This window comes from Mastacembelus armatus, chromosome 16 (assembly GCF_900324485.2).
Source record: "Mastacembelus armatus chromosome 16, fMasArm1.2, whole genome shotgun sequence".
Taxonomy (NCBI): Eukaryota; Metazoa; Chordata; class Actinopteri; order Synbranchiformes; family Mastacembelidae; genus Mastacembelus; species Mastacembelus armatus.
In genome coordinates, this window is record NC_046648.1 from 10,068,592 (window position 1) to 10,095,124 (window position 26,533).

Below are 26,533 nucleotides of genomic sequence, written 5' to 3' on the forward strand. Positions count from 1 at the left end.
GTTTTTTGGTTGATTCGATGATTTTAAATAATGAAAAGAACATGAGAATTCAACAGCCCCCTTTTGGCAACCATAAAGGCATCAAACTTTGTGATTGAAAAAAATAATACATTTTTCTTCTGTAATCAGCGTAACAGTGCCACTGTTATTCATGTAAAGAGTCTTAATTCGTATTCCCATTTTTTATTTGTGAATTTCCTGTTTAGTACTTGTGAAAGAGGTGTAAAATATAAAGGCTCTTCTTAAGCACAATAATCTGTGAAAGCTATGAGACAATGTTGCTTACAGTAGATGAAAATGTTGAGGAAGGAGAGAGCAGATTCAAGATGAAGCCAGAAGACTTGTGGGATGTTAAGGATGCAGGTTTGTTTTTAACACACATGAAAGAAAATAATCTTGGGGTTGTGCAGAAGTTGAAATGTTTCTTATGTTTATTCTTTTGTGGAAACTGTTGCAGCACAAACATAACTTAAGGTGAACTCACCCTTCACCCTAAGCAGGGGGTGTTGTTGCATACACCCTAACTTTACCCTACCCTAACCTCCTCCTGAGTTTTGGGATCCTACCATTTTGAATCGTAGTTACCTTGTTAGGCAAGCCTACTGAAATACGCTGCTGTGAAAATTACTGCCCGGGTGTTTTACATATTAAAACATGGAGAAGAGTATGGTAACATTGATTTTTTTTCTTTGTTTGATCTCCTTGCATCGTCCAAATCCTTGGGAATATAATTGCCGTCCTCCGTCGCAACACCAATAGGATTCCGGTCCGCGCCTTGCTGTCCCCTCCCTCTGCCTTGTCTCTCCTGCGTGCCTCAACGGTCCTCTTCTTCGGTGGTCCTTCATTTTCGGAGTCAGCATCACTTCTTGTCCGACCTACAGCACAGGACTACACTGAGCCTGACAGAGGAACATGTTGCTGCAGACGCTGGTACGGTATTAAGAACGTCTCCACTTCTGAAATGTAGACATCGCTGTGCGTAATTACGCATTTAACCCCGATTTTTTGCAGTTTGCGTTTTACCTAGTGGTCAAAGGATATTGGTCTGTTGTTCTTAGCTTTTAAATCTTCTCCCAGTCCCACCTCATTCTCTCTTCCTGCTGCTAAGCATTTGCAGAACAATTGTAGATTCGTTTGTTATTTCCAAGTGACGAACGATTCGTGGAGCTATCAAAGGCGATTGTTAAGCGGATGCGGGTGGTCCCTATTCTCTTTCAACTGAGCACTGCACTAGACTTGGCAGGTCATCGTGAAAATGCACTCAGAGTGACCTGTGCGGGGAACAATTCTACGAATCTGTGCGTTGCTCAGGTGTCCAGATATGTGGTTCCACTGCTTCACAAAGATCCATTTGATAAGTTTTGAAACAGTTAGTATAAGCTGACATTTTAAACTAACCTTTCTATAAAATAAGAGATTTTGCAAATATCACACCATTTTTTTCATCCTATCAAAGTAGAAGAGATTCGTATCATTAATTATAAAGAAAAAGCCGACCTGAACAGGCTCTGCATGGGAGTAACGGCATTTCTAATGTCAGATTGTTTTGTTGTTCCAGTTTGTTTGGGTCCTGTCAGTCCTGTGTGGCACTGATGTGTGTAAGGGATTCGTCTATGGTAGGCCCAAACGAGGAGGAGAGGACGGGACTTCAGCCAAGACAGAATGTGAGTACACTGTTCCTTGTTAACTGGGATTCATCTCTGAAGTGCTTGACCCTGAGCTGGCAGATTTCACGGACAGAGTTGGCCTTGAAAATGACACCAAAACCCTCCCAGCTTCAGGCGGTGTACTCTGTAACTGACATTAACCTCTGACCTCTTTGTAGGAAGTATAGACAAGAGCAAGGATCAGTAAGAATCAGTAAAGTTATAAATCAAAAATAAATATGTGTGGCCCTTAAAATCAGAGTCACATGGTACAAGTACACTTGGGACAGTTGTTTTGCTTTAGTGGGGTTGGTTTGGATTTCATAAAAAGAGCATTTCCTTCTTTCTATTTGAATACAGTATGTGGTTACTGCCATTTTAATACAAATAAATGTATGTGCGACTCCTTGGCACAGTTTTCATGCGTCTATGAGCTTTGAGGGATTCAACCAAACAACAATAGGGATGATTAATCTTTTCAGTTCTGGCAGATCATTTTTTGATAATTGACAAATTGATAACTTTGCAGTCTTCTGATCCCTGCTGTACTTTGAGGAACACTTAACATTATGAAATATAATCGTTTCATGCTTTGTTGCAGAGAAAATACACAGTCTCCTCATGGCGCTCAGTACTACAATTGTATCACAATTCCCATATAATAGGTGTCAGTAAGTCAAAGACCACACTAGTAATCAGAAGTCATTTTGATATCCAGTCCTTTGGGTTGTTTATCAAAGAAAAATGACAAAAACTTACGTTAAAGTGTTTCACAACTGTGTTTGACACACAGTAACAACACACATGTTCAGTAAATTCAAGCAGAGAAAAAAAAAAAAAATCTCACACACACACTTTAATTTGGTTGCCAGAGCAGCTCAGCACAGGCAATGCGAAGTGTATTTTGGACACACATTAATATATCTTGGCCAAGTGTTGGTAGGACATGCCTAAAACTACGTGCCAAGACACACGCAAAAAACAACTTCTGAGGTTTTTTTTATTAGAGCAAAGTAAATGTTGAAGCCTATGTGAGCTTTAAATCAGCAATCAGTCCAAGATTCTAAACATGAACAATGTACAAGAAGAGAAGCAAGCTTCACCACCAGCAGCTGCAGTCCTGGAGGACTTTCTCTGGCTCGGTTTATTTGCTGGATTATTTTCTATATAAGATGTCTGCCAGTGGATATATGAAATGAGTGAGCAGAGTGAAGGTGATTGGATGGGGGCACAACGGATCACTGTGACCCTGTGAGGTTGTGATTGGGCAACCTGTGTGTTTTTGAGGAGAGAGGGTGTGCTTGTGTTGCTCTACCTTGAGTAAATATTAAGAGCTCATTTTCTGCCCCAGGTTCTCAAACCCTGTCAACACAAGAAGGTGGATTTTTTTTTTTTTTTTTTTTTTGCTGTAGACTTTCGTAGCAGCGTGCAGTGTATTTTGCTTGTTTTTACAGAGCTTCGAGACATCACATACTGTCTCCTTTTCGCTTGGTTTATAAGATGGTGTGTGAAATCGTCAGTGGTTAAACAAGTTGAACTAAAATGTGTCTTCCACTACATTGCTCACCTCACATTCTCAAATCTACATCTCTTAACACTTATGGGCAGCCCTGGGCTTTTCACTGAAAGATATTAAAAATACAAATATACTAAAAACTGCAGTGCTTTCAATTTCCAAATATATTTACAACACAGTAAAATGTACAAACACTTAGGGTAGGAAGTGACTATATACTTCCTTAAATTCAAAGCTTATTTCAATATTCATTGAAATTAGGATTTATTTTTGAAATATGAGTTATAGAATAAGGGCGAGGTATATCCCTTTGCTGACAAACTATAGTGTTGTGTTGTTTGTAGAAACTAATAAGTGGATAATGATGAGCTGAACCTATTGAGGAAAAAACCTTAAGTAGATAGAAAATGCCTGTTTAACACACTGGTTCATTTTTTTACTTTGGAAAAAGACGTTTCATCTAAACAGACCAAAACAAAAAACTCTACTTATGTTTTTTTTTTTTTTTTCCAAACCTTTAACCATATCTTTAACTCATGTTTTTTTTTTTTTTTTTTTTTACTTTTCACTTGTTTTTTCCATCATAAAGGTCAAGTACAGTGTTGGCCACCATTCAGACCATGCTTTGACACAGTCTAAACTGCTTTGCTCGCTAGGCAGCATAAATAAAACATAACATCTCGTTTCTTTCATATAATGTACATACTGTACTTGCAATAAATGTTTATACTGTAGGTCCACGGAGAATACAAGTTCAGTCTGTCTAACCCTCAGGTCTCCAGGATGTCTTTAGTTAGGCCAAGGGGCTCTCACACTGGGGTCAAGACCCAAAATGAACCACTGTATGTTGGGCCCTAAATGGACAAGTGTAGTATTGTGTTTTAATGACCCTGTGTATCCCCACAGTGACATAGTATAACCACAGGTTTTAGTCCCAGGAGAAGATTTAAAGTCCAGTATAACCACAGGTTTTAGTCCCAGGAGAAGATTTAAAGTCCAGTAACTCTTGAGTTATTATCAGATAGCCTTGTAAAGTCATAAATGAAATTGCTACCATATTTTGTTTGCCAACTACATTGTTTTGTTTTTGACCGTGTATGTTACCATCGCACTGTATTTATGAGTTCAGTATAGGTTGATGCGTTTAATTTCCTCTAAAAACATGTAAACAGTACAGCCTTTTATTAAGCTTTGTGGCTATATGCAGCAGCTTTAAAGATCCCTCTCTGATTTAGTTTTTATTGTATAGTGGACTTTATTTCCACTCTGCACTCTACTTTTTCCGCTGTTGAATCTGTGGAAGATGTTAAATTCATCAGCAGTGGCATTTATGGGTGCCTCTGGGCTCTATATAAGAAAGACTGTATTTTTAAATAGTGGACTGTAAATGGCAAAGTTTCAGGTTCTGTAATATGATATATTTAAAAAAGAGTATAACAATGTGAGCGTACAAAAATATACACTACATAATACTGAGGCAAGGTTTTTGAAATATAGCATTATAAATATGTTGTCACTAGTCTGTAATCTCCTGAAAATACCAATCTTAATCTTAGAATGAGTCTTTAAATCTAAATAGGGAGTGGGCCACCTTTCACGGAGGCAGACATACTGTGCCACTATGTTTCTACAGTAGCCTCGAATGGACAAACTAAACACGGTTCTTATTCAGGGAATCATGTTTTGTTTTTAAAGGCGACAGCCACCGTATCCTCTGTCACACCTGGAAACTGGGAGGGGGGTATGAGGGGTGGTCAGAAGGTTGCATTCTGCAATCTTACCACTAGATAGCACTAAATCTTTCTCATTTTACACACCTTTAAGTCCAGACTCAGTGAACCAGAACGGAATTAGCTTAATTCTGCGTATGAATCTGTTCCCAAAGCCACAGTTCACAACATGAGGACACACTATATGGCACGTAAAGAAACAAGTTACAAGTTTAACATTGATTTGTGCCATAAACCAAAGAAAATGTGAGAATAATCATACCAAATTCACTTAGCTTGATACAAGACCAGTTGAGTGCTGGGAAATTAATTCCATCCATTATCATTTTTAGAGAAAACATAACTATTATATGTCAAATTGATTTAGAATTATTGAGTCCTAGTTTATTTTGTATACATATATGAATAGTTATTGTAAGCTGTTGTTATTGTAAGCAGTTTCAGATGTTTTTTTTCCACACTGGAGATTTAATGTGCAAACTTTTTCAGTGCAGATTAAAAAAAAACAAACTCTGAATCTGTTCTTCTGTCGTCCTCAGCTCGCTCTGTGCCTCAGTACGTACCAACATCGGGCTCCTGCAGGAGCAGGTGTTTTGAGCTGGTTGAGCAGGAAGCACCACATTGTCGTTGTGACAACCTGTGTAAGACCTACAACAGCTGCTGCTCTGACTTTGATCAGCTCTGCCTCAGGACAGGTAGGCCTACTCTCTCTTCCTCCCTACTGTCCTCCAGATTGCCTTTTGTTTCTAAGCTGCTTTGCCTGCTCTGTCTTCACACTTTAATCTTTAAGAGCAAAATTTAGCTGATGAAACTAGACTTTACACACACCACTCCTTGTCCTTTGCTTAATAGGTATTTATTTGAGCAGTAGTCACACCAGTGAACAAAATTAGAGTAGCATAATTTAAACTCAATTGCACAGTTTCAGTTTCATTTCAGAGATATTCCATGCGTAGAGAAAAGCAGCAATGGATATTTTCCCATCATTTGAAAAACAAAATTTGACTCCCAAGATTATTGGCAGTGTGTTTTATTGTCACATCAGATGAAAGGGACTCAAAGCTGGTGCTGATGCTGCAGCTTAGGTCAGAGAAGCCAAATAAAACAGTCGCAGATTTTTATGCCATTAAGCTGGAGGAAATACTTGGACATCCGGTGTTTGATATCCATCAGGTGGCCAAGACTTTTGATCCAACAAAATGAAAAATCAGCTGTCTAATGCAATTTTCATGTGTTTCTGTGATACTGATGTTTTTTATTTGTGTGCATGAGAGAGAGATCTGTATTTTTTTTACAGTTTTGAGGTACTGAGCTTAGCTTTAGTATTTATGTTATATACTACTACTTCTGTCCTGCTACATTTCAAAGAGAAATATTGTCCTTTCTGCTCTATTCCATTTATTTGACTATAGTCAATAGTGACTTTACAATTTTAAGATTAACATGAAAAATATAAGGTTATAGAATATGTTGCAGTGCTACAGGTTACAATACCAATAGTTTATACAATAATCCAGTGATATAATAAGAAAACAGAAAAAGAGAGTCAATTTTCATTAAGTACTTTTACTGCTTTAGGTACATTTAGGACAGTTGTTTAGGTAGGTCTACTTATGTAACAGTTTGAGTACGTATTTATATAAGGTATTGCTTCTTTACTTCCTTACAGAATGTATATACTCTCCTTAATCACGGTCTACATTGATAATAAACTTGAATCAGTGTCTTACCATCAGTATATTGCCATGCTGGACAGCCAGTTATCCATTTGTATTTCTGTTCTGTTCTGTTGTTAAACTCACTTAATTCATTGGACATTTTTCAGTGAAAGAATGTTCGTTCTGTTCTGTTGAAATCCAAAGTCATTTCCTGGTGAGACAAATTATTGTTTTTGTTTGCAAAGCCTTTTAATCAAGCCTTACAAATATCTCCACATACCTTTCAGGTCTGATTGTCCAGCTGTACAGTAGTCGTCTGAGCTCCAGCTCAGTGAGGCTTTGCCATTATGTGCATGCGATTGATGTGGACCCATAGAAGTTTCTTACTTGTTGCAGGCTATAGCTACATGTATCTGCTGCTAATTCTGCCTGTAATGTATTGCCATAACTCTGTTGGTTTATCAACTTCCCCTCCCTGCTACTACCAGAGTAGGTGGTCTGATTTTTTATGTTCTCTCCTTCAGCCTGGTGGTCTCTAGCTTACCACTGGCCTTGCCACTGTAATCATCCCCGTGCCAAAAAGTGATGATATACTTGTTTTTATGGTTGTCTTTAGGGCTTTACCCTGACAGGCTCAAATGCTACTTTGAACTACAGCTCACATCTGGTGTTCTATGTTGTCATCTTGAAAATGTTGCCAAATTTTCAAAACACACAGTGCATTGCTGGTCCTATGCTGCAATTCGCTCCCACAGTACACAACCCTGAGATTTCAGCCTACATTATATATGAGCGTTCATTTTTCAGCGCTGGTGTTTTCACTACTACTCCACCAGTCTACACTTGTTGTCCCCTAACTGGATCTTCTCTAATGATCATCTGTTCTTTGAACTTAACTTTCTTTTTTGTTCGCGCACACAGAGGGAGGCTATGAGTGCAGGAAGGATCGCTGTGGGGAGACTCGAAATGAACAGCATGCCTGCCACTGCTCTGATGACTGTCTGGCCAGGGGAGACTGTTGTACCAACTACAAGACACTGTGTAAAGGTTTGCCATTTGACTACATATAATCTGGATCAGAGGTTTAAAGGGACACACACAATCTAATTGACAATCCAGTCAGTAGTGGAGGATCAACCCACTGACAGACCAACATCTCTAGAGCCAGGTGCTGTTAACACAGCTAAAATATTAAAATCCTGTGTTGCATTCTTGTAGGAGACAGTTCATGGCTGCAGGATGAGTGTGAGGAGATCAAGACCCCTGATTGTCCAGCTGGGTATGTTTACATCTGAGCAACAAAGCAGAATAAAGTCATAATGGCACAACCAGACGTTTTTATATGCCAAATGTCTGAAGTCTGAAGTGCTAAGGATCGAACGAGGCTGACCCGCTTTAAAATCATTTTTTTCCTCCACTGAATTTTGTGTGCATGCAGGTTTGCACGTTCACCCCTCATCGTGCTGTCAGTGGATGGATTTAGAGCATCTTACATGAAGAGAGGAAATACCGTTATACCCAACATCGAGAAACTCAGTAAGGCATTGATGGGGAGAAAGATTTGTTTTATCTCAAAGATCGCTGAGATGTAGACATGATTTTTTTTCATTTCATTTTTTTTCAACAGCAAAACTGGGGGAGGAGTGAGATTATTATTATATGCACTAATGAGTATGTCATTAATATGTGCTTTTCCTTATTTCTTTTTTCAATGCTGTTCTACTTTTCAGGAACATGTGGAACCCATGCTCCATACATGAGACCTGTTTATCCCACCAAAACCTTTCCTAACCTCTACTCCCTGGCTACGGTATGGCACAGGGACATTGATGTTGTCATGCTAACAGGTTTTACCTCAGTTGCACTGCTGCAGCATGGCATGGTACATTGCTCAGAGTAACTGAGGTGTAATTAGACTGGAACCATTATGATTTCAGTGGGCTGAAATATTGTGGTAACAAAGGAGCAGAAGATCACATAACTTGTTTTGTATATAAAATCTTAACCTGGAAACATATTTGGCTGAAAATTGGATTTAAGAATAATATTTGAGTAAATGAGAATTGACATTTCATCACTGGAAATGTTTTAAATGGCTACCATTAGCACTGAAACTGGGGAATAATGGTATGGATTCAAGGTATATTCCAAGTATAAGCTACTATGATCTTTAAATGTTTTGTTGGAAATGCAGCGAAAAGAGGAGCAACTGAGTAAAATTATTAATGAATTATTAATATTTTTGGCCAAAGCGTGAATATTATTTTTCTGTTGTTCTCAGGGTCTCTATCCAGAGTCTCATGGTATCGTTGGCAACTCCATGTATGACCCTGTGTTTGATGCCACCTTCACCCTGAGAAGCCGTGAGAAACTCAATCATCGCTGGTGGGGAGGACAGCCGGTAAGTTTCCTCTTCCTCTCCTCTTTTCTGCTCTTCTCTCCTCTCCCCTCCTCCTCTCTCCTCTCCTCTCCACTCCTCCTCTCTCCTCTCTTCTGCTCTCCTCTCCACTCCTCTCCTCCTCTCCTCTCCCCTCCTCCTCTCACCTCTCTTCTGCTCTCCTCTCCTCTCCTCTCCACTCCTCCTCTCTCCTCTCTTCTGCTCTCCTCTCCACTCCTCTCCTCCACTCCTCTCCTCCTCTCCTCTCCTCTCCTCTCCCCTCCTCCTCTCACCTCTCTTCTGCTCTCCTCTCCTCTCCTCTCCACTCCTCCTCTCTCCTCTCTTCTGCTCTCTTCTCCTCTCCTCTCCACTCCTCACTGCTCCTCTCTTCTCCTCTCTCTCCTCTCCTTCCATCAGATCACAGATCAAATGCCATCTTTGAAGCAAACTATTGTAGGAATATCAGGACTCGGATCTAAGCAACCAAATCTGATAATCTTTATCTATTGATTAATGACAGCTTGGGTACAATCACATTAAACATCCTCATTCTGATTTGTGGAACTGCATAAACAATAAATCTGTACTTTTTCTTATAATTGGTCATGACTATATTTTATAGAAGAATGACTGGTAATTAGACTATTATTGGACTCCTAGATCTGGATCACAGCACTCAAACAGGGATTGAAGGCTGCCACCTTCTTCTGGCCTGTGTAAGACTGCACACACACACACACACACACACACACACACAGTGTGTTTTCATTACTCTAGGGACTTTCCATAGATTTATATTCATTTCTTTGAGACTTGCTCGAACCATAACCAAACAACACAAACACAACCTGTCTAATCTTAACCCTCACCCTAACTTTAACCTAACCCCAAACTTTCACTAACCTCACACCAAGTCATCACCATAATATTCAGTGATTTACATGTTGAGTCCCAGCATCTGGTTCCCCTGAGGAAGGCCAAGTCCACACAATGTGAGTGTGTAAGCAGGTTTTGGGTCCCACAATATGAGCAATACCAGGTGCACACACACACACACACATGCACAAAACTCAAATTTCTGCTTTAAGAAAAATAGCGTCTCAGGACAAATAACCCTATGAATCACCACTTCCATAGAATTAGATGTTCAAAAGGCAACTTTTTAGCAAATTCTTTTCCTTCCTTTGCTAATCAGTGCAGTCATTTTGCAACAAATTATTAATTCTGGGTCTTTGGTTGATGTATATTTTTCCAACGATGAATCACAAATCTTTCAATTCTGCTTCTGAAGTTCAGCATTTGAGTGAGAAATCCAGAAAATCCTTGTTCTTTACACACCAAAATATATGTATAAATACAATACATCCTCAACTGAGCAGAATTTAAAAAAAAATCAGTATCTTATTGTTGTGTTCAATTCAATTCAATTCAATTTTATTTGTATAGCGCCAAATCACAATACAAATCATCTCAAGGCACTTTACAAAAACTAAACTTGTGTTATGACAAAATAGTTTCTGTGCCTGTTGCCTTTTGGAAGGTCAGCTTTGGGTCACTAAAGCTTTGTCACAACAGACATTTGGACTTGGATCAGTAGCAGAAACACATGTCTTAGTAAGTCATGACCATGTGACAGTGAGTTTGCACAATATCAACCTCCTGAAACTGTGAAGCAGTCTGAGTAAGAAGTAAAGCAGAATTTGGAAATGATCTCACAATCACAATTAGAAGCAGTTTGTTTATTGCAGTGAATTTTGGTAATTCTGTCAAGACTTTGACAGCAAGGTGACCCATCCAGAACCAATTTGTGTATATGCTCTTCGCCATAATTTACCTACTCAATATATGAGATTTGTGACTTATTATAAGTAATTGCTGCCCATCAAATGGTCAGTTCTCATATGAATTATTTCAGCTTGTTGTGTCACATAGTTGTCAAAGTAGTAACATAACTGAGCTGCCTGTTCCTTGAAAGAGAACTGAGTTCTCATGTACTGTAGGAGCACCTGAGCTCATTTAGCATTGTTCTCGCCTGGAGTGTGAACTCCAGAGCTTAAATAAACATTTTTTGTGTTAATGTGCTTTAAGAACAACTGCAGATGAATTCAGTAAACATTCAGAGACTGGAAATTAATACAGAGACAGTACTGTCAATGATATGGAGCTGAAGCTCATCAGGATATGCAACTTAATGTTCCTGAGACTAAATCTATAGTCTGCAAAACATAAAGCAGCCCACATTTATCAGTACAGGGAAGGCTTTGATGAAGCAGGAGGCAGATCTCAGCAGCAGGATGGTGTTGGGCTGTTTTTACAGCAATTTGTGCAAATGGGCTTGTTTACACTATGCAGGATTTCTCTGTGAAGCAGGGTCGCAGACGTGCCATTCCATATGACCATGGGGGGCCATCGTGTAGTTCACAGTGCCTTACTAACAGTGGGCACTGACAGAGGTGTATGAGAAAGAAGGAAGAAAAGGACAAAGAGACACGCATAAGCATATTACATTGGGGAAGAGAGAGTGCAAGTGCGTGCTGATATTTCTGTGTGGCTGAAAGCCTTCTTGTACAACACTTCATGTACAACACATAAAATAGTTTAATCTTATAGCACCACTGTGGGGATTAGCATGGTAATGGGGACCAGGCATTGTTGCCTGTGATTAAAGGTTGCTGGGCTCAGCTTCCTGGGAGGTCCTCCCCAACCACAAGCACAGGAGGATAATAAGAAGGAGGGGAAAAAAAAAAAATATATATATATATACAGTGGGTACGGAAAGTATTCAGACCCCTTTAAATTTTTCACTCTTTGTGTCATTGCAGCCATTTGCCAAAATCAAAAAAGTTCATTTTATTTCTCATTAATGTACACTCAGCACCCCATCTTGACAGAAAAAAACAGAAATGTAGAAATTTTTGCAAATTTATTAAAAAAGAAAAACTGAAATATCACATGGTCATAAGTATTCAGACCCTGTGCTCAGTATTGAGTAGAAGCACCCTTTTGAGCTAGTACAGCCATGAGTCTTCTTGGGAATGATGCAACAAGTTTTTCACACCTGGATTTGGGGATCCTCTGCCATTCTTCCTTGCAGATCCTTTCCAGTTCTGTCAGGTTGGATGGTGAACGTTGGTGGACAGCCATTTTCAGGTCTCTCCAGAGATGCTCAATTGGGTTTAGGTCAGGGCTCTGGCTGGGCCAGTCAAGAACGGTCACAGAGTTGTTCCGAAGCCACTCCTTTGTTATTTTAGCTGTGTGCTTAGGGTCATTGTCCTGCTGAAAGGTGAACCTTCGGCCCAGTCTGAGGTCCTGAGCACTCAGGAAGAGGTTTTCTTCCAGCATATCTCTGTACTTGGCCACATTCATCTTTCCTTCAATTGCAACCAGTCGTCCTGTCCCTGCAGCTGAAAAACACCCCCACAACATGATGCTCCCACCACCATGTTTCACTGTAGGGATTGTATTGGGCAGGTGATGAGCAGTGCCTGGTTTTCTCCACACATACCGCTTAGAATTAACGCCAAAAAGTTCAATCTTGGTCTCATCAGACCAGAGAATCTTATTTCTCATAGTCTGGGAGTCCTTCATGTGTCTTTTGGCAAACTCTATGCGGGCTTTCATGTGTCTTGCACTGAGGAGAGGCTTCCGTCAGGCCCCTCTGCCATAAAGCCCCAACTGGTGGAGGGCTGCAGTGATAGTTGACTTTGTGGAACTTTCTCCCATCTCCCTACTGCATCTCTGGAGCTCAGCCACAGTGGTCTTTGGGTTCTTCTTTACCTCTCTCACCAAGGCTCTTCTCCCACGATTGCTCAGTTTGGCTGGACGGCCAGGTCTAGGAAGAGTTCTGGTTGTCCCAAACTTTTTCCATTTGAGGATTATGGAGGCCACTGTGCTCTTAGGAACCTTGAGTGCTGCAGAAATTCTTTTGTAACCTTGGCCAGATCTGTGCCTTGCCACAATTCTGTCTCTGAGCTCCTTGGGCAGTTCCTTCGACCTCATGATTCTCAATTGCTCTGACATGCACTGTGAGCTGTAAGGTCTTATATAGACAGGTGTGTGCCTTTCCTAATCAAGTCCAATCAGTTTAATTAAACACAGCTGGACTCCAATGAAGGAGCAGAACCATCTCAAGGAGGATCAGAAGAAATGGACAGCATGTGAGTTAAATATGAGCGTCACTGTAAAGGGTCTGAATACTTATGACCATGTGATATTTCAGTTTTTCTTTTTTAATAAATTTGCAAAAATTTCTACATTTCTGTTTTTTTCTGTCAAGATGGGGTGCTGAGTGAACATTAATGAGAAATAAAATGAACTTTTTTGATTTTGGCAAATGGCTGCAATGACACAAAGAGTGAAAAATTTAAAGGGGTCTGAATACTTTCCGTACCCACTGTATATATATATATATATATTGGCAAGAAGGATAATGGAGTTGAAAATGTAATCATAGACAAATCATAGGCAAAAAGTGCAGAAAGAGTGCAGACATGGAGAGAAAAGGCTGCTGTCAAATGTTAATGCAGTGAAACCACACCTCCTTGCTCCATGCCCCCCACTGCCTCATACGTCAAGCCCTGCTCAGGGCCTCAGTCCTGGGCTTGATGGTTGACAGCTGTAGACTGTATGACAGCCAGCAGCTTGGTTGGTGGCCTCATCTCTACACAGCCAGCATACAGGCAGCATTTGAATATGAGCCCCATTAAAAAGTGAGTGGGCTTTAAATGTGTTCTGCTCACTGCTATGAGGCTCTTTGAGAGTTAAAAGAACAGTTTGGTGTTTAATGGTTCAGTAGGCCAGCAGAGAATGGTGAATTACTCTATTGTTTATAGCTTTGGCTTGGTTTTCTTCAAATGTTAATCAGTGCCACCCTTTCTACATTGTGTGTTTTTCAGTACCATCCCATTAGAGAGGAGGATACTGACAATGCTGCAGTGGCTCCACCTCCCTGAAGGAGAGAGGTATGTTCACTACATTTTGGTTTTCTGACCTCTTTATTCAATTTGCAATTCCAATTACAATTGGAATTTCAACATGCAATTTGAAAATGCATTTTGCAGTTGGCATTTCAATGTGCAAAGTGGCAGTTCAATCCACAATTCACCTTGAATTATTTTGGGTAAAATTTAAATGGAAACAGAATCAATTACATGTAATATTGCCATGGGTTTTTGGACTGTTTATTCAAATGTGGCAGTGAAACAGCGCCCCCAGTGGATTGCATTCTCATTTTATTGTCAGCATGCTCTTTCCTTGTTAAAACTCAATCCAAAATTGAAACTGTCACTCATTCTTTAAGGCGATCTATACCTGCATCTGCTATAACCTGCCCTTACACTGCCTCTGATTGGCCCACTCAGACCATAAGCTTGACCAATAAGGGCAAAATGCATTTTCAAATTGCATGTTAAAATTGCACATCGAATTCCCAGTTGTTAAATGACTTGCAGGTTAAATAAAGAGTCCATATGCTTAATCTTTCTGTTTTCTCATACTTTAGATATTTGCTCAGTTTGATATCAAACAGAGGGGGAAACATTTTCTACTAATGAAAATTGGCAATGATATCCAATTTATAAGGGAATTCTAGTAGCATTTTTATTGTTGTGTTTGTACTCTACATCTGCTTGATTTTAGATGATATTTAATGTTTGATAAATCACGTTTCTATTCAGCAAAATATGGTATTTTAAAAATTGTTTGGTATAATTGTCAAAAGTATTACTCACACTTCTAATACTTCTGATGGCTGTGTTGTGTTTCAGGCCCTATGTTTACGCTATGCACTCTGAACAGCCTGACACGTACGGACACAAAATGGGGCCGATGAACGCAGAAGTGAGTGTTGTGTATCTGTGTTTGTACATTACTGTGGAAATGTTTTCAGCGCTAAAAGTAAAGTTGGGATGCTTTCAGAAATACCATGAATAGATTTTTCTAACTTCATATAGTGCGCAGTAAATGGACGATACCTAAATCTCCATTTTCCTTTAAAACATCCATCAACTGTGCGCAGTTTATCGTTTAATGTGCCCAGAATATTTGCACAGAACTGTATGCGGGATGCGTGTTGAAAAGCACACTATGAAGCACGCAAATTCAACACGACGACACACATGGCTTATCTTAATTTGTGTTTAATGTTCTATCAAAACACTGTGACTGGATCACTTTGTGCGTTCCAGTTAAACAACCCCCTGAGGGTGATTGACAGAATCGTTGGCCAACTGATGGACGGACTCAAACAGATGAAACTGCACCGCTGTGTCAACATCATCCTGGTGGGAGATCATGGTACCGACATGCACACCAGCACAAACACACGCTGTGGTATCAAATGATCAGGCTAAAATACTGTATTTATTTGAAACCTCATATGGAACGTATCGTGCATGCTCAGTACCACACTCAGCTCAGACAGGTAGGCCCCTGCTCAAAAACAGTCGCGTAATCTTGTTGTGTGTTTTCAGGTATGGAGGAGGCCCACTGTGATCGCACTGAGTTCCTCAGTAACTACATGACCAACGTTGATGACATCATTCTCATACCTGGGTCCCTCGGCAGAATACGCTCCAGATACCCCAACAACCCAAAATGTAAGCGAGAGAGTGAGGGATCAAGCAGAAAGTGTAGTTATTTTAGTTTTTTCATGAATTCCATCCCCCCCAATGCAGCACTCCATTACTCCTTCTCGGAACAGCTCTTAAATGAACTAGAAGTGTGTTTGGGGTCATTGCCTTGCTGGAAAACATATGATAAGTGTAAACCAGATTGGATGGCATGTTGTTGCAGAATGCTGTGGTAGCTATGCTGGTTAAGTCTGCCTTTAATTTTGAGTAAGTCATAATACAAAGACATGTCTAACAAAGACATGGCGTTTAGAACTGGCAAAAAACCTCAAATTTGGATTTATCAGACCAAAAGTCTTTTTCCACTAATCTAATGTCAGTTCACTTTGTTTTTTGGCCCAAGTCTTTTCTGCTTGTTCATCCTCCTAAGTAAAGGTTTCTTTGCCGCCATTCGACCATGAAGACCTGACTCACACAGTCTGCTCTGAACAGAGGATGTTGAAATGTTGAGCTGCTGTAAATCTGTGGTTTCTGAGGCTGTTAATTATAATGAATGTATCCTCTGCAGCAGAGGTCTTCCTTTCCTGGGATGGCCCTCATGGGAGCCAGTTTCTTCATAGTGTTTATTGGTTTTGGCAACTGCACTTGGAGATACATTCAAAATTTTTGAGATTTTTCAGATTGAAAGCATTTCTTAAAGTAATGATGGACTGTCTTTTCTCTTTACATAACTGAGTGTTTCTTGCCATGATATGGATTTGGACAGTAGCTGTAGTAGCACTAACAGGGCTATTGACTCTGACCCACCCATCCTCTGCACGAGACAACCGATGGGTTAAAGCTCATTGAGTAGGCAAGAAATGACACATACTAATCACGAGTGTGCCGAATGATACAAGCTATTTTGGAAATTTTAAACTATTAAACATATTTTGTTTTTTGGGGTTTTTTTGGTATGTTTTTTTATTTTTACTACATAATTCCATAGGTGTTCTTTGTAGGTGTGCCCAAACTTTTGTCTGGTGGTGCTCTCTGTATAATGCACCGCATTTTAACAGCAGTACTAACCATAGACTCCAAAATAGCCACTGGTCAGTACTATGACAGTTGAAGTTCATTACATTTATGGCTTTATATGTTAAAACATACAACTGATTTTTGTTGTTGATTTCTCACCATTGTTCTTTTTTCAGATGACCCCAAGGCTGTTGTTGCAAATTTAACAGTAAGTGAGGCATGGATGAAATATACGAGAATTTGTCTGAATTTCAACAGAATTGATGAAGATTTTTATCACAAGAGAATCATACTATAGTAGCAATAATAATATTAAACATGCAATAATAATTCCCAATGTTTTTTTTTTTTTCAGTGTAGGAAAACAGACCAGCACTTTAAGCCATACTTGAAGCAGCACCTGCCTAAGAGACTGCACTATGCTAACAATCGACGCATTGAAGGAATTCATCTACTGGTGGAGAGGAAGTGGCATGTTGCCAGGTACACTACCATCACTACCACAGGAAATGCAATTGTATATGACTGATATACAAGTCCTCCTAAACACTGATAGTTAGGAGGATAAAATGGAAAAATGACTGAACATTTATCATGGTGACAGTAAATTTTAGATGTTTCAAAGTGTATTCAAATTATTTAAACCTTTTAAAAAGCATTTTAACATCACTCTAATTAATAACATTTCCAAGTAGCCTAATTTATCCTAGATATGACAAGCCTAGTTAAGACATGTACTGACTCATGAACTTGTTAATAATGTGTGAGAACAAGCAAAAACCACCAGTAGTTCAATCATTTAACTCTAAAGCAGTCATCCGGGTTAAGGGGAGGTTCTAAGCAGTCTAGAACTAGAATCTGTGACTGCACTGACTATTAGGAAAGTGCCCTAACTTTGTGCACACTCAGTGTTGATGTGGCATTGTCTGCCCAACCTTCATTACTGCACATCTTGCATTACTTAAAAACACATTTTATGTCAACAAAGGCTGCTATTAATGCATCAAATCTGAAATTTACAGCTGCTAAAACAATGATTTTCTGAAATGAACTCTGACAGCTGTTTGATTTTATTCCATTGATTCAGTGACAAAGTAAACAAACACAGCTAATAGCCACAGCTAATGGTACTGTCTATGTGTGTGTGTGTGTGTGTGTGTGTGTGTGTGTGTGTGAGTGTGACTGTACGTGTCTTGCATGGAGCTGTCTTGCTGTTTGGGTTGGTGGACTGTGACAAACCTACGTTCTGTCTGACACACACACACACACACACACATACACATGCAGGACTGCTAAAGAAAGAGACCTTTGAGGTTTCAGTGCATCACAGATAACTGGGTTAAATTGTTGGCACTGGACTTGTGAGCAGAGTGCTGGAACATTTATACACACACACACACACACACACATTAGCACATACACACATACACACTAGTAATGTCTGCGTAAATCCCAAACCAACTAACTGTTCACATCAAATGTAAGACCAAGTTTGACTCAGCTAGTCATTTACATTTTCAACATGCTTGTGGCTTCACCCCCTAAACACACACACCCATATGTACACATACACTCACATTACAGTGTACAACTGGAAGTAGTGTTTAATTGAAACTTATTAAAAAGTGGCTGTTTTTCAATTACAGGACTGTGGTTTGAGTTTAGTGAAGGAGTGGTCCTGCACTTCAACTCTATTCTCTACCACTGTTTAACCTGGTCTTTCTTCACCATCTCATGTTTGACACCTTGAGGTCACTAGGAAGTCAGTACGTCAGTCCTCTAGTACTGTTTGATCTTCTTTTTCCTTTTTTACACTGTACACTCAGATTTCTACCAGTCTCAAAAGTTTTTGATACTCTCTAAGCACTCTGGACACAACGAGATATGTCAGAATAACAACCCCATTTTCCTTTTAAATTTCATAAATAATTCCACATAGTATACAATAATCCTGGTCTGCTGTACAAAAACCCTCCAGCTTCTGGTTCTGTTCCATCACTAGACATGGTGATTATTTTTTGCAAGGAAGGAAGGAAACTCTACTTGACACCAGGTTTTTAGAAAATGCTATTGATTACAGGAAGGTTCCTGAAGGGAGGAGGTACTGTGGCTTCTATGGTGACCATGGATATGACAACAAGATCAACAGCATGCAGGTACTCCTGATAATCTACAGTGGTGTGGAGAGGTCATTTGACTTTTAATATCCAGAGCTTGTTGATTTTCTACACCTTTTCTTACATACTGTAGTCATTTATCTGACCTGTGTCATCAACTTTTATTTTCAGACTATTTTCCTAGGGTATGGACCTACGTTTAAATTCAAGACAAAAGTTCCAGCCTTTGAAAACATCGAGCTTTATAATGTCATGTGTGGTAAGGCATGTTTTTGTGTTCTCTTGTGTATCTGGTAGTGTGTGCACATGTGGTTTGATTCACATCAACTTGATAATTATCAAATCTTGTGAGCCGAAATATGTTTTTAAGGTGGGTGATGTTTTATGTGCGACTTCAGTTACTCACTTAGCTGATGTGAAACTGACTGCTCTCACTCTCAGATCTTCTGGGTCTGAAACCAGCCCCCAATAATGGAACCCATGGAAGTCTGAACCACCTCCTGAGAAGTCCCTCCTACAGACCCACCATGCCAGAGGAGGTTTCCAGACCAACAGCCTCTGGCCATGTTCCTGCAGGAACAGAAGACCTGGGCTGCAGCTGTGATGACAAGGTCAGCCATGATGACTTTGTGGCAAAACCTGGGCCCAGATTCCTGTAGACGTCTGAGAAGTGTACCAGTTTTTAGGAGATTGGCTTGTCAGTCAGCTCACTCATATTAGTTATAAGAACAGCACACCTGAATGAAGAATATTTCAGCATAAATTTACTGTTCTGTCAGTAAAAACAATGTGATAAATGTCCCTAGACATAATATAATGGGAATTGTAATTGGATCCTGACCTCTGGCTTTGTATCTTATGTTCCAGCTCCCTCGTGTCTAAATAGTCTGTAAGAGTTCTGTTCCTGTGCAGTATCAGTAACATTTTTATTTTTCTGTATATTTTATTTCATTATTTTTCATCATGGACAATACAAAAGACATATATTTCAGAATTGTGTACAGGTCTGGTGTTCCACAAGTTTATGGTTGACCCGGGAGTTAATGCTGGAGCTGATGCTGAACTCCAGTGTGAGCTAAAACTGACAATCTTAATTTTAAATGAGAAAGGAAAGTAATTGAAATGCTCCATGGGTAGCAAATACTGTATATCTGACAAAAAGGTTGTCTTGACTAGATTTGTAATGCAGCTTTAAAAGCATACGATCACAGTTTTTATAACAAGAACTGATTCACAGCAATCTGTGAGGTTACTTAACTGTAGGGGCTTCAAATCCAGCTGTCTTTTTGAAAATGTCTGTAACTTTTATGTTTTGTTTCTAAATGTGTTTTTACACAGCATACTTGCAGAAAGAATCATGTGTATATGGGCCTGCCATCTATGACCCAACCCTATACAGATGATTGTAAAAATGTGCCTGCATGCTTTGTTGTGCCTTCTGTTTAATTTTCTTAAAAGCTGAAATAAGCTTGTTGCAGCTTTGCTTTGTGCTGCAGAGCTGGAGTCAATTCAAATCTAGCTTAAGTAATTCATTTTAAACAAAACCTGCAATTGCTAGCAAAAAGGTAATCTCTCTTCTTATTGATCCATACCATTTACCATTTTCAGCGTAGAACATTGTCAGCCTATTTGTGAGATATGAATTGCTTTAATTGAAGTGAATTGATCCCAGCCCTGCTGTGCTGTTCACTTTGTCTATGCTGTGTTTTTCCCATGTAGATCTCTGGCAAGAGATTGTTTCAATCTCCGATCTTTTTGCAGTTGCGTGTAAAAAGTAGGGGCCAGAGAGGTTTGAAAGTGACCCTTGTACGAGGCTATAACCTGGAGTCACTGTGGCTCTGTCTCTTACAGAACAAAGTGGAGGAGCTAAACCAGCGACTGAGGCAAGCTATTGATGGTCAGTCTTTCATCATGTTACTGAAAACGTGTCAGATAAATGCCCTGTCCTTTTTTGCAGTAGTGTATGTCATAACTGGAGGCTGATGAAAATGAAATGACTGACTCAGTGACCATCGCTTTATACACAAACAGAAGCAATGTTTAGAGCCATGCAGCCTATATATAACCAGCCTGTACTGGTATTAATGGTCAGTTGGTAGGATTTATAATTACATATGGTGATATTAAGTACCAAAATCTTCAATGACAACCATCAGCTATTTCTAAACAAAACTGTATCAGTATCCTGTACTTGAAGAGATAAATCATGTATTAATTTTTCTTATTATTCCTGTTCATTCAGTGTCAAGTATTATGACTTGTATGCATATCTTGTTGCATTCCTCTCCTCTGCTGTGTCCATCTTTGCTCCTTTCAGACAGCAGGAACCTGCTGTACGGTCGACCTGCTGTGCTTTTCCGTACCAAGTACTCCATCCTGCACCACAGTGACTACATCAGTGGCTACAGCGAGGCTCTCTCTATGCCACTCTGGACGGCATACACCGTCAGCAGACAGGTGCTGTACACCACATACTTTTTTTCCCCCTGGCTGGAGGCTATTAGGAATATTTACAGCACTGTGCACTTTAAATTGTCAGGTGAACGATCAACTGAAGTACCTCGGTCAGAGGACAGTATGATAATGTATTGTAAAGTTTCAGTCTTTACACCAATGAGAAAAAGATTCATATTGTACTATATTATGTTAATAATAGATGAGCCAGCAACAGCTAAAATACTACATTGGAAAATGAAAGCAATATCAGTGAAGCTGTAAAACATGGAAAGGTCACTGAGGTTAATTTTGCATTTGTTTTCTGCTCTTCATGTATAATACACTTCTCTCAGTAATGACATTAGCACAGATTGACGCTGTGCATCATCTGCTGAGCACCATCTGCTGGCAAATCTAGAGTTGGACCACTTATTTGTAGAGTCTGTCTCATTTAGCAGACTCATAAGAGCCACAGTACAACTGCTGAACTACTGAAACCCACCAATAGTTATGATTAGATGTCAGCAGATCTATCTCCTCTGTGTGTGTGTGTGTGTGTGTGTGTGTGTGTGTGTGTGTGTGTGTGTGTGTGTGTGTGTGTGCGTGTGGTCCTCCAGGTAGAAGTATCTGTTATGCCTGAAGCTCTGTCTAACTGTGTAAGACCTGACACCAGAGTCCCTCCAGCCTACAGCCAGTCCTGTACCAACTACAGAGCAGACAAACAGATCACGTACGCCTTCCTGTACCCACCACGTACGTTTCCAATCACAGCTTAAATACTAAAGTCCAAGTGTGTGCTGAAAAAAATATGTCAGAGCTTATTCATTTTCCTTTTACGTTGAACATTTGGGATCTCAGACGAACAAATTCACAATTTTCACATTCAGTTCTGATAATTTTGACTGACCTCAGTAATTAGTACCTCAGTAATCTGTTTTCATTTACCGATTAAATGCTTAATGCATTGGTAAAAAAAATACCAATTAAAAAAGAATTATTAAAATAATGATTTGTTTGCTATATATTAGTTTAAAATAAGTCAGCCTCGTACATATCGCCATATTCAGTTATAACATTTAACTCACCAAATTCATTGCATTACTATACATGAAATCATTTCTAAATTATGCTTCTTTTTTCTTTACTGACAGAATTATCATCTACGATAGACAAAAAATACGAGGCTGTCCTCATCACCAACAGTGTTCCCATGTATCCTGCATTCAAGAGTAAGTCAATCAACTAGTATCTAGGAGCAGTATCCAGCTCAAACCTTCTGTCTTATCATTTTGACTGTGTTGTCGTTGATAGATTCAGTGATATATTCACTGCTTTTCTATCTTTTCCTCACCTCTCCACCCATCCTCCCTGTTGTTTCCCACATCCCTCCCTTGTTTGTGTCTCTACTCCTGCTCTTTCCCACCTTTCCCTCTCAGGAGTATGGGGATACTTCCAAAGAGCACTGGTGAAGAAATATGCCACTGAGAGAAATGGAGTGAATGTACTTACTGGACCTATATTTGACTACGACTATAATGGCGTCAGGGACTCGTTTGAGAAGATAAAAGAGTAAGAACATTCGTTGTGCTTCACTTTTAGTTCAACGTGCATTACATTAGCTATACTGAGCCCTTGAACGCAGCACGCAGGACACTTCCGTCACCTTTTGAATGGTAGCTATTGAGGGCCACTTCCAGCTAAGTCGGCTGTTATGAAAACGAATATGTGATTAAAGAAAGACAAAGCAAGTTTAAAGTCAATTTGCGACCTCCGTGTTAAATTACATTTTTATCTTGTTAAAATGAAGGAGCTAGCAAAAATAGCCTACCCGGACTAAATGTGTCAACAGGCAAGGGGTTGTAATGGGACGCATCTAGCAAGTGGCTAAGTGTAGGTGTTAGGTAAGCTAATGTAATGCACACAATACAAATCTTTTTTGCAAGATAACGCAAAAGTATTGCGAGCGAAAGCAAAACAAAGTCTAAAAACATAATTTCCACCTGATACTAAAGAGGCCCGCACTAAAGGTTTGTTGATTTGTTATATATTCCTCAAGGGTGCGCTATCGCTTTGGGTCAGCTCCATTCTTCGTGCCTGCGCACTTAAGAGAAATTAATTTACGCCTACCTGGAGCGCGCCCCATCACCCGAACCAAGTGTCTCAATCACGTCCGCAGCCCCCAGATATAAAGCGGCGCTTCGAGCGAGTTCTTCATTTTCTTTTATCCAGCGTAAGTAATAAGAACAAGATAAGGTTCTTCAAAATTGACTTCGCCAGACTGTGGTGTCTCTAGAATATGTGGTGAGTGTCGTACCGGCTTCATCTTTGGGGACAACCTGTACAATCGCTGCGTGGGCTGTATGGGAGCGGAACACGCCGACAGGGCCCTTTCCCCAAGAGTAAGCTGCGCACTCTACAAGTAGCTGCCCCTCGAGGCTCTCCGCCAGAGGGCGGAATTCTTTATTCTTGCCCTGGAAGATTGCTAGCAGACTGAGGACACTGCTCCTTCCTCTACTCTGCCCTCCGCTCCCCAGCAGGGGCTGTAGCCAAAAGTGTGGTCTGTCCTGTCGGTGGCACGAACCATTACAGGAGCCGACTCTAGGGGCGCTGTTCTGTGGCCCGCACCATTGGCCTGTGTGGCCTGTCGGTGGCACGGACCATGACAGAGACCAGCTCTAGGGGCGCTGTTCTGTGGTCTGAGTGGCAGCAGTGTGGCCTGTCTGGTCCGTGCCTGCCAGGTGTCTGGTCTCTCTCAAGGATTTGAGGTCTGTGTGGTCTGTGGTCCTGGTGGTTTGTGTCATCTATAGTTAAATGCAAGTCCTTGTATTCCTGTCGCATTGTATGTGAACCACAAGGAGAGAGAATGTCTTATCTGGAACTGTGTGGCTCTTTAGCTCACAGAAGTAAGCAGATACCCCGAATTCAAGAGATAGTCAGATGGAGTCTTAGGCATCTGTTTTTATTCACGAGCCCGTCAGCAGTGTAGCCTGATTGAAATGCTGAATTATGTATGAAATGCTGAATTACCTGAAGAGCAGGTATTTTCTCCGTAGCTCACACGACCACTGCCAATCATAAAGCAGCCGTGGCTGATTCACATACATTCACCTCACAGTGCAACCCCCTCACAGCTGTCCCGACTGGGCCCTGGGGTGGTCCAGGGCCACACCCATAAACTAATTTCTCTTCTGTGGACATGACCCATAGTGATAGTCATAGTGATAGTCAATAGGGCCACGCCCAATTCACAGAATCTCGGGTTACGAAATGTAACCAACGTCTTCTTTCTGATGTGTATTACAGGTATACCACTGGGACAGTACCCATTCCCACACACTACTTTGTGGTCCTGACCAGCTGTTTAGACTTCACACAGGCTGCAGACTCGTGTAGTGGTCCGCTCAGCAGTGCTGCATTCATTCTGCCACACAGACCCACCAACGATGAGACCTGCAATGTAAGTCAGACACTTGTTTAAATGCTGTGTTTGTCAGTGAATTGTGAATGATGATGGAACATTTACACACATTTAAAATAAAAGAGCACAAGGTGTTAGATTTGAATCAGAATTTTGTCTTTTTTTCCCCCTTCTTATTTTTGTCATGTAGCTATTAAAGTGAAGTAACATCCACAGAGGAGAGGTAGGGAAAGGCCATGTTAATACTAATGTTTCCTCCTCACTGGTTCCCTGCAGAGCTCAGAGGAGGAGTCTCGCTGGGTGGAGGACCTAATGAAGATGCACACAGCTCGGGTCAGAGATGTGGAGCTCCTAACAGGCCTGGACCTGTACCGCAAAACCACCCGAAGCTATTCTGAAATCCTCTCTCTCAAAACCTACATGCACACCTATGAGAGCGAGATCTGATCTCTGTGCTCTACTAACATTAATCTTGCTGATCTTTTTGAACCGTGGTGGATGTATGTGGTACAAAGAGGGGATGTGATCATCTCTGCTACACTGGCCTACGCCAGCTGTAGCTCTCATCGGGATGCCGTGGCTGTCATTTGCAGCTTTTCTGCAACATCCATGTTGTAGCCCTTTCACTGAGCATTTGGTTTAGTCTCATCCATCTCTTAAGATACAACTTCAACACCACTGAGCTGTTAGCTGTGGTACTGTCCACTGGACCCTACTGAACAATCACCTTCTTTTTTTTTAATTTTTTTTTTTATTAACCTTGGTGTCCTTTGTTTAGCCCTACAGCACAGACAGCAGAAACACATCCTGTAAGTCGACTGTATACTGGAATATTATCTTACACCAGTTTATGTTTAAAGCAGTTGGATTACACAGCTTTATCTATAAAAATACATCATATTAATGCAATATAAGCTAAAAAAGGGTACATAACCAAATAATACCTTTTAGTGGTGCCCATTACCAGAGAAATTTGCAATTAGTGACCAAAAATTACACATTGAACCTTTGGCTTTTGGGTCCCTGAGGCTCAATTGCAGATCAATTGCCCTGTCTGCACATACTATGTGTAGACACGTTTCTTATTTTTCATTAGTTCATTTTACATCTGTCATCAGTACTACACAACTCCTACACAGATGTTTACACATTCTGTAGATGGACCTTTGATAATACCTTCTTCAAAGAATTATCAAAATATTCTCTAAAAAAACAGTACTTCATACATGTGAAAAATTATTACATGTGTTAAAGATAATATAATTTGCACTACAATAATCACTTCAATATTAAAGCAGGATTGTTAAACTAGTGCCATGAGCACATAGATTTCCATATGATATAGATCCACTCTGAAATTGTTTACCTAATATACTATGTCTGCATCGAACAGTGATTACAAAGAAGTTGCCTTTATTTTTTTGACATGGAATTTTAGTACAATGTGTTTGTGTGTGTGCAGAGTGTATGTTGAACTGGAGGTATTTTCTAAGCGTGTGTGTGTGTGTACGCATTTAGATGTGAATTTTTTTTTTTTGTTCTGTGCACAATAACAATAATGTCAATGACAATGATTTTCCCTAAAACATTAATCTCCTGTGTGACTGACCTATTTATGCTTTATGTGAATGTCATCACAATAAACCGGTGTTTTACTAAATCAGCTATGATGCGTATTTAGTTACAGCAACTCACAGCTGCATGCGACAGAGCAAATTGAACAAAATCATTCCCATCTGTATGTTTGGATGATGAATGTAAGTCTAGCATTAAATGCAGCTGCTACTATACCATGCATGGCAACTTCACCACCTTTGTATGATCTTGTCAGCTGTTTGCTGCAACACATCTGGAGCAGCTGTCCTATATCTTGTTGAAAACTTAGGTATACTTCACTAAATTTGACAATGACCCAATACACCCCAGGGATCACCAACTATGTAAATACTTATTCCCACTTACAATACATAGTAAAGTGGTGATTCAGGGCTGGTCCTGCAACAATATGCATCTTGTAGTGATCTTTATTGCTGCAGTTCATATATTCAG

At 40.1% G+C, this 26,533-nt stretch overlaps 2 protein-coding genes across 2 annotated transcripts in view; one reads left to right on the forward strand and one right to left on the reverse strand.

The window, feature by feature from the left end:
- Positions 1 to 23,512, reverse strand: part of cndp1 (carnosine dipeptidase 1) — a 54,764-nt gene extending 31,252 nt beyond the window's left edge. The window contains exon 1 of the mRNA XM_026293776.2: positions 23,381 to 23,512. Within this exon, the coding sequence (XP_026149561.1) occupies positions 23,381 to 23,389 (9 nt within the window). The 5' untranslated portion in view covers positions 23,390 to 23,512. The remainder of the gene's footprint in view (positions 1 to 23,380) is intronic.
- On the forward strand, positions 71 to 26,013 carry enpp2 (ectonucleotide pyrophosphatase/phosphodiesterase 2). Its single transcript, XM_026293763.1, has 25 exons — positions 71 to 930; positions 1,559 to 1,664; positions 5,432 to 5,587; positions 7,472 to 7,597; positions 7,769 to 7,829; positions 7,989 to 8,086; positions 8,281 to 8,360; positions 8,832 to 8,951; positions 9,588 to 9,643; positions 13,823 to 13,888; positions 14,693 to 14,765; positions 15,113 to 15,221; positions 15,398 to 15,523; positions 16,690 to 16,721; positions 16,869 to 16,996; positions 18,594 to 18,669; positions 18,802 to 18,889; positions 19,072 to 19,241; positions 20,482 to 20,527; positions 20,948 to 21,087; positions 21,684 to 21,819; positions 22,218 to 22,295; positions 22,503 to 22,635; positions 24,370 to 24,523; positions 24,761 to 26,013. The coding sequence occupies exons 1-25, from the start codon at positions 913 to 915 to the stop codon at positions 24,929 to 24,931; spliced, it is 2,547 nt and encodes an 848-aa protein (XP_026149548.1). The 5' UTR covers positions 71 to 912; the 3' UTR covers positions 24,932 to 26,013.
- Positions 26,014 to 26,533: the final 520 nt, after the last annotated feature.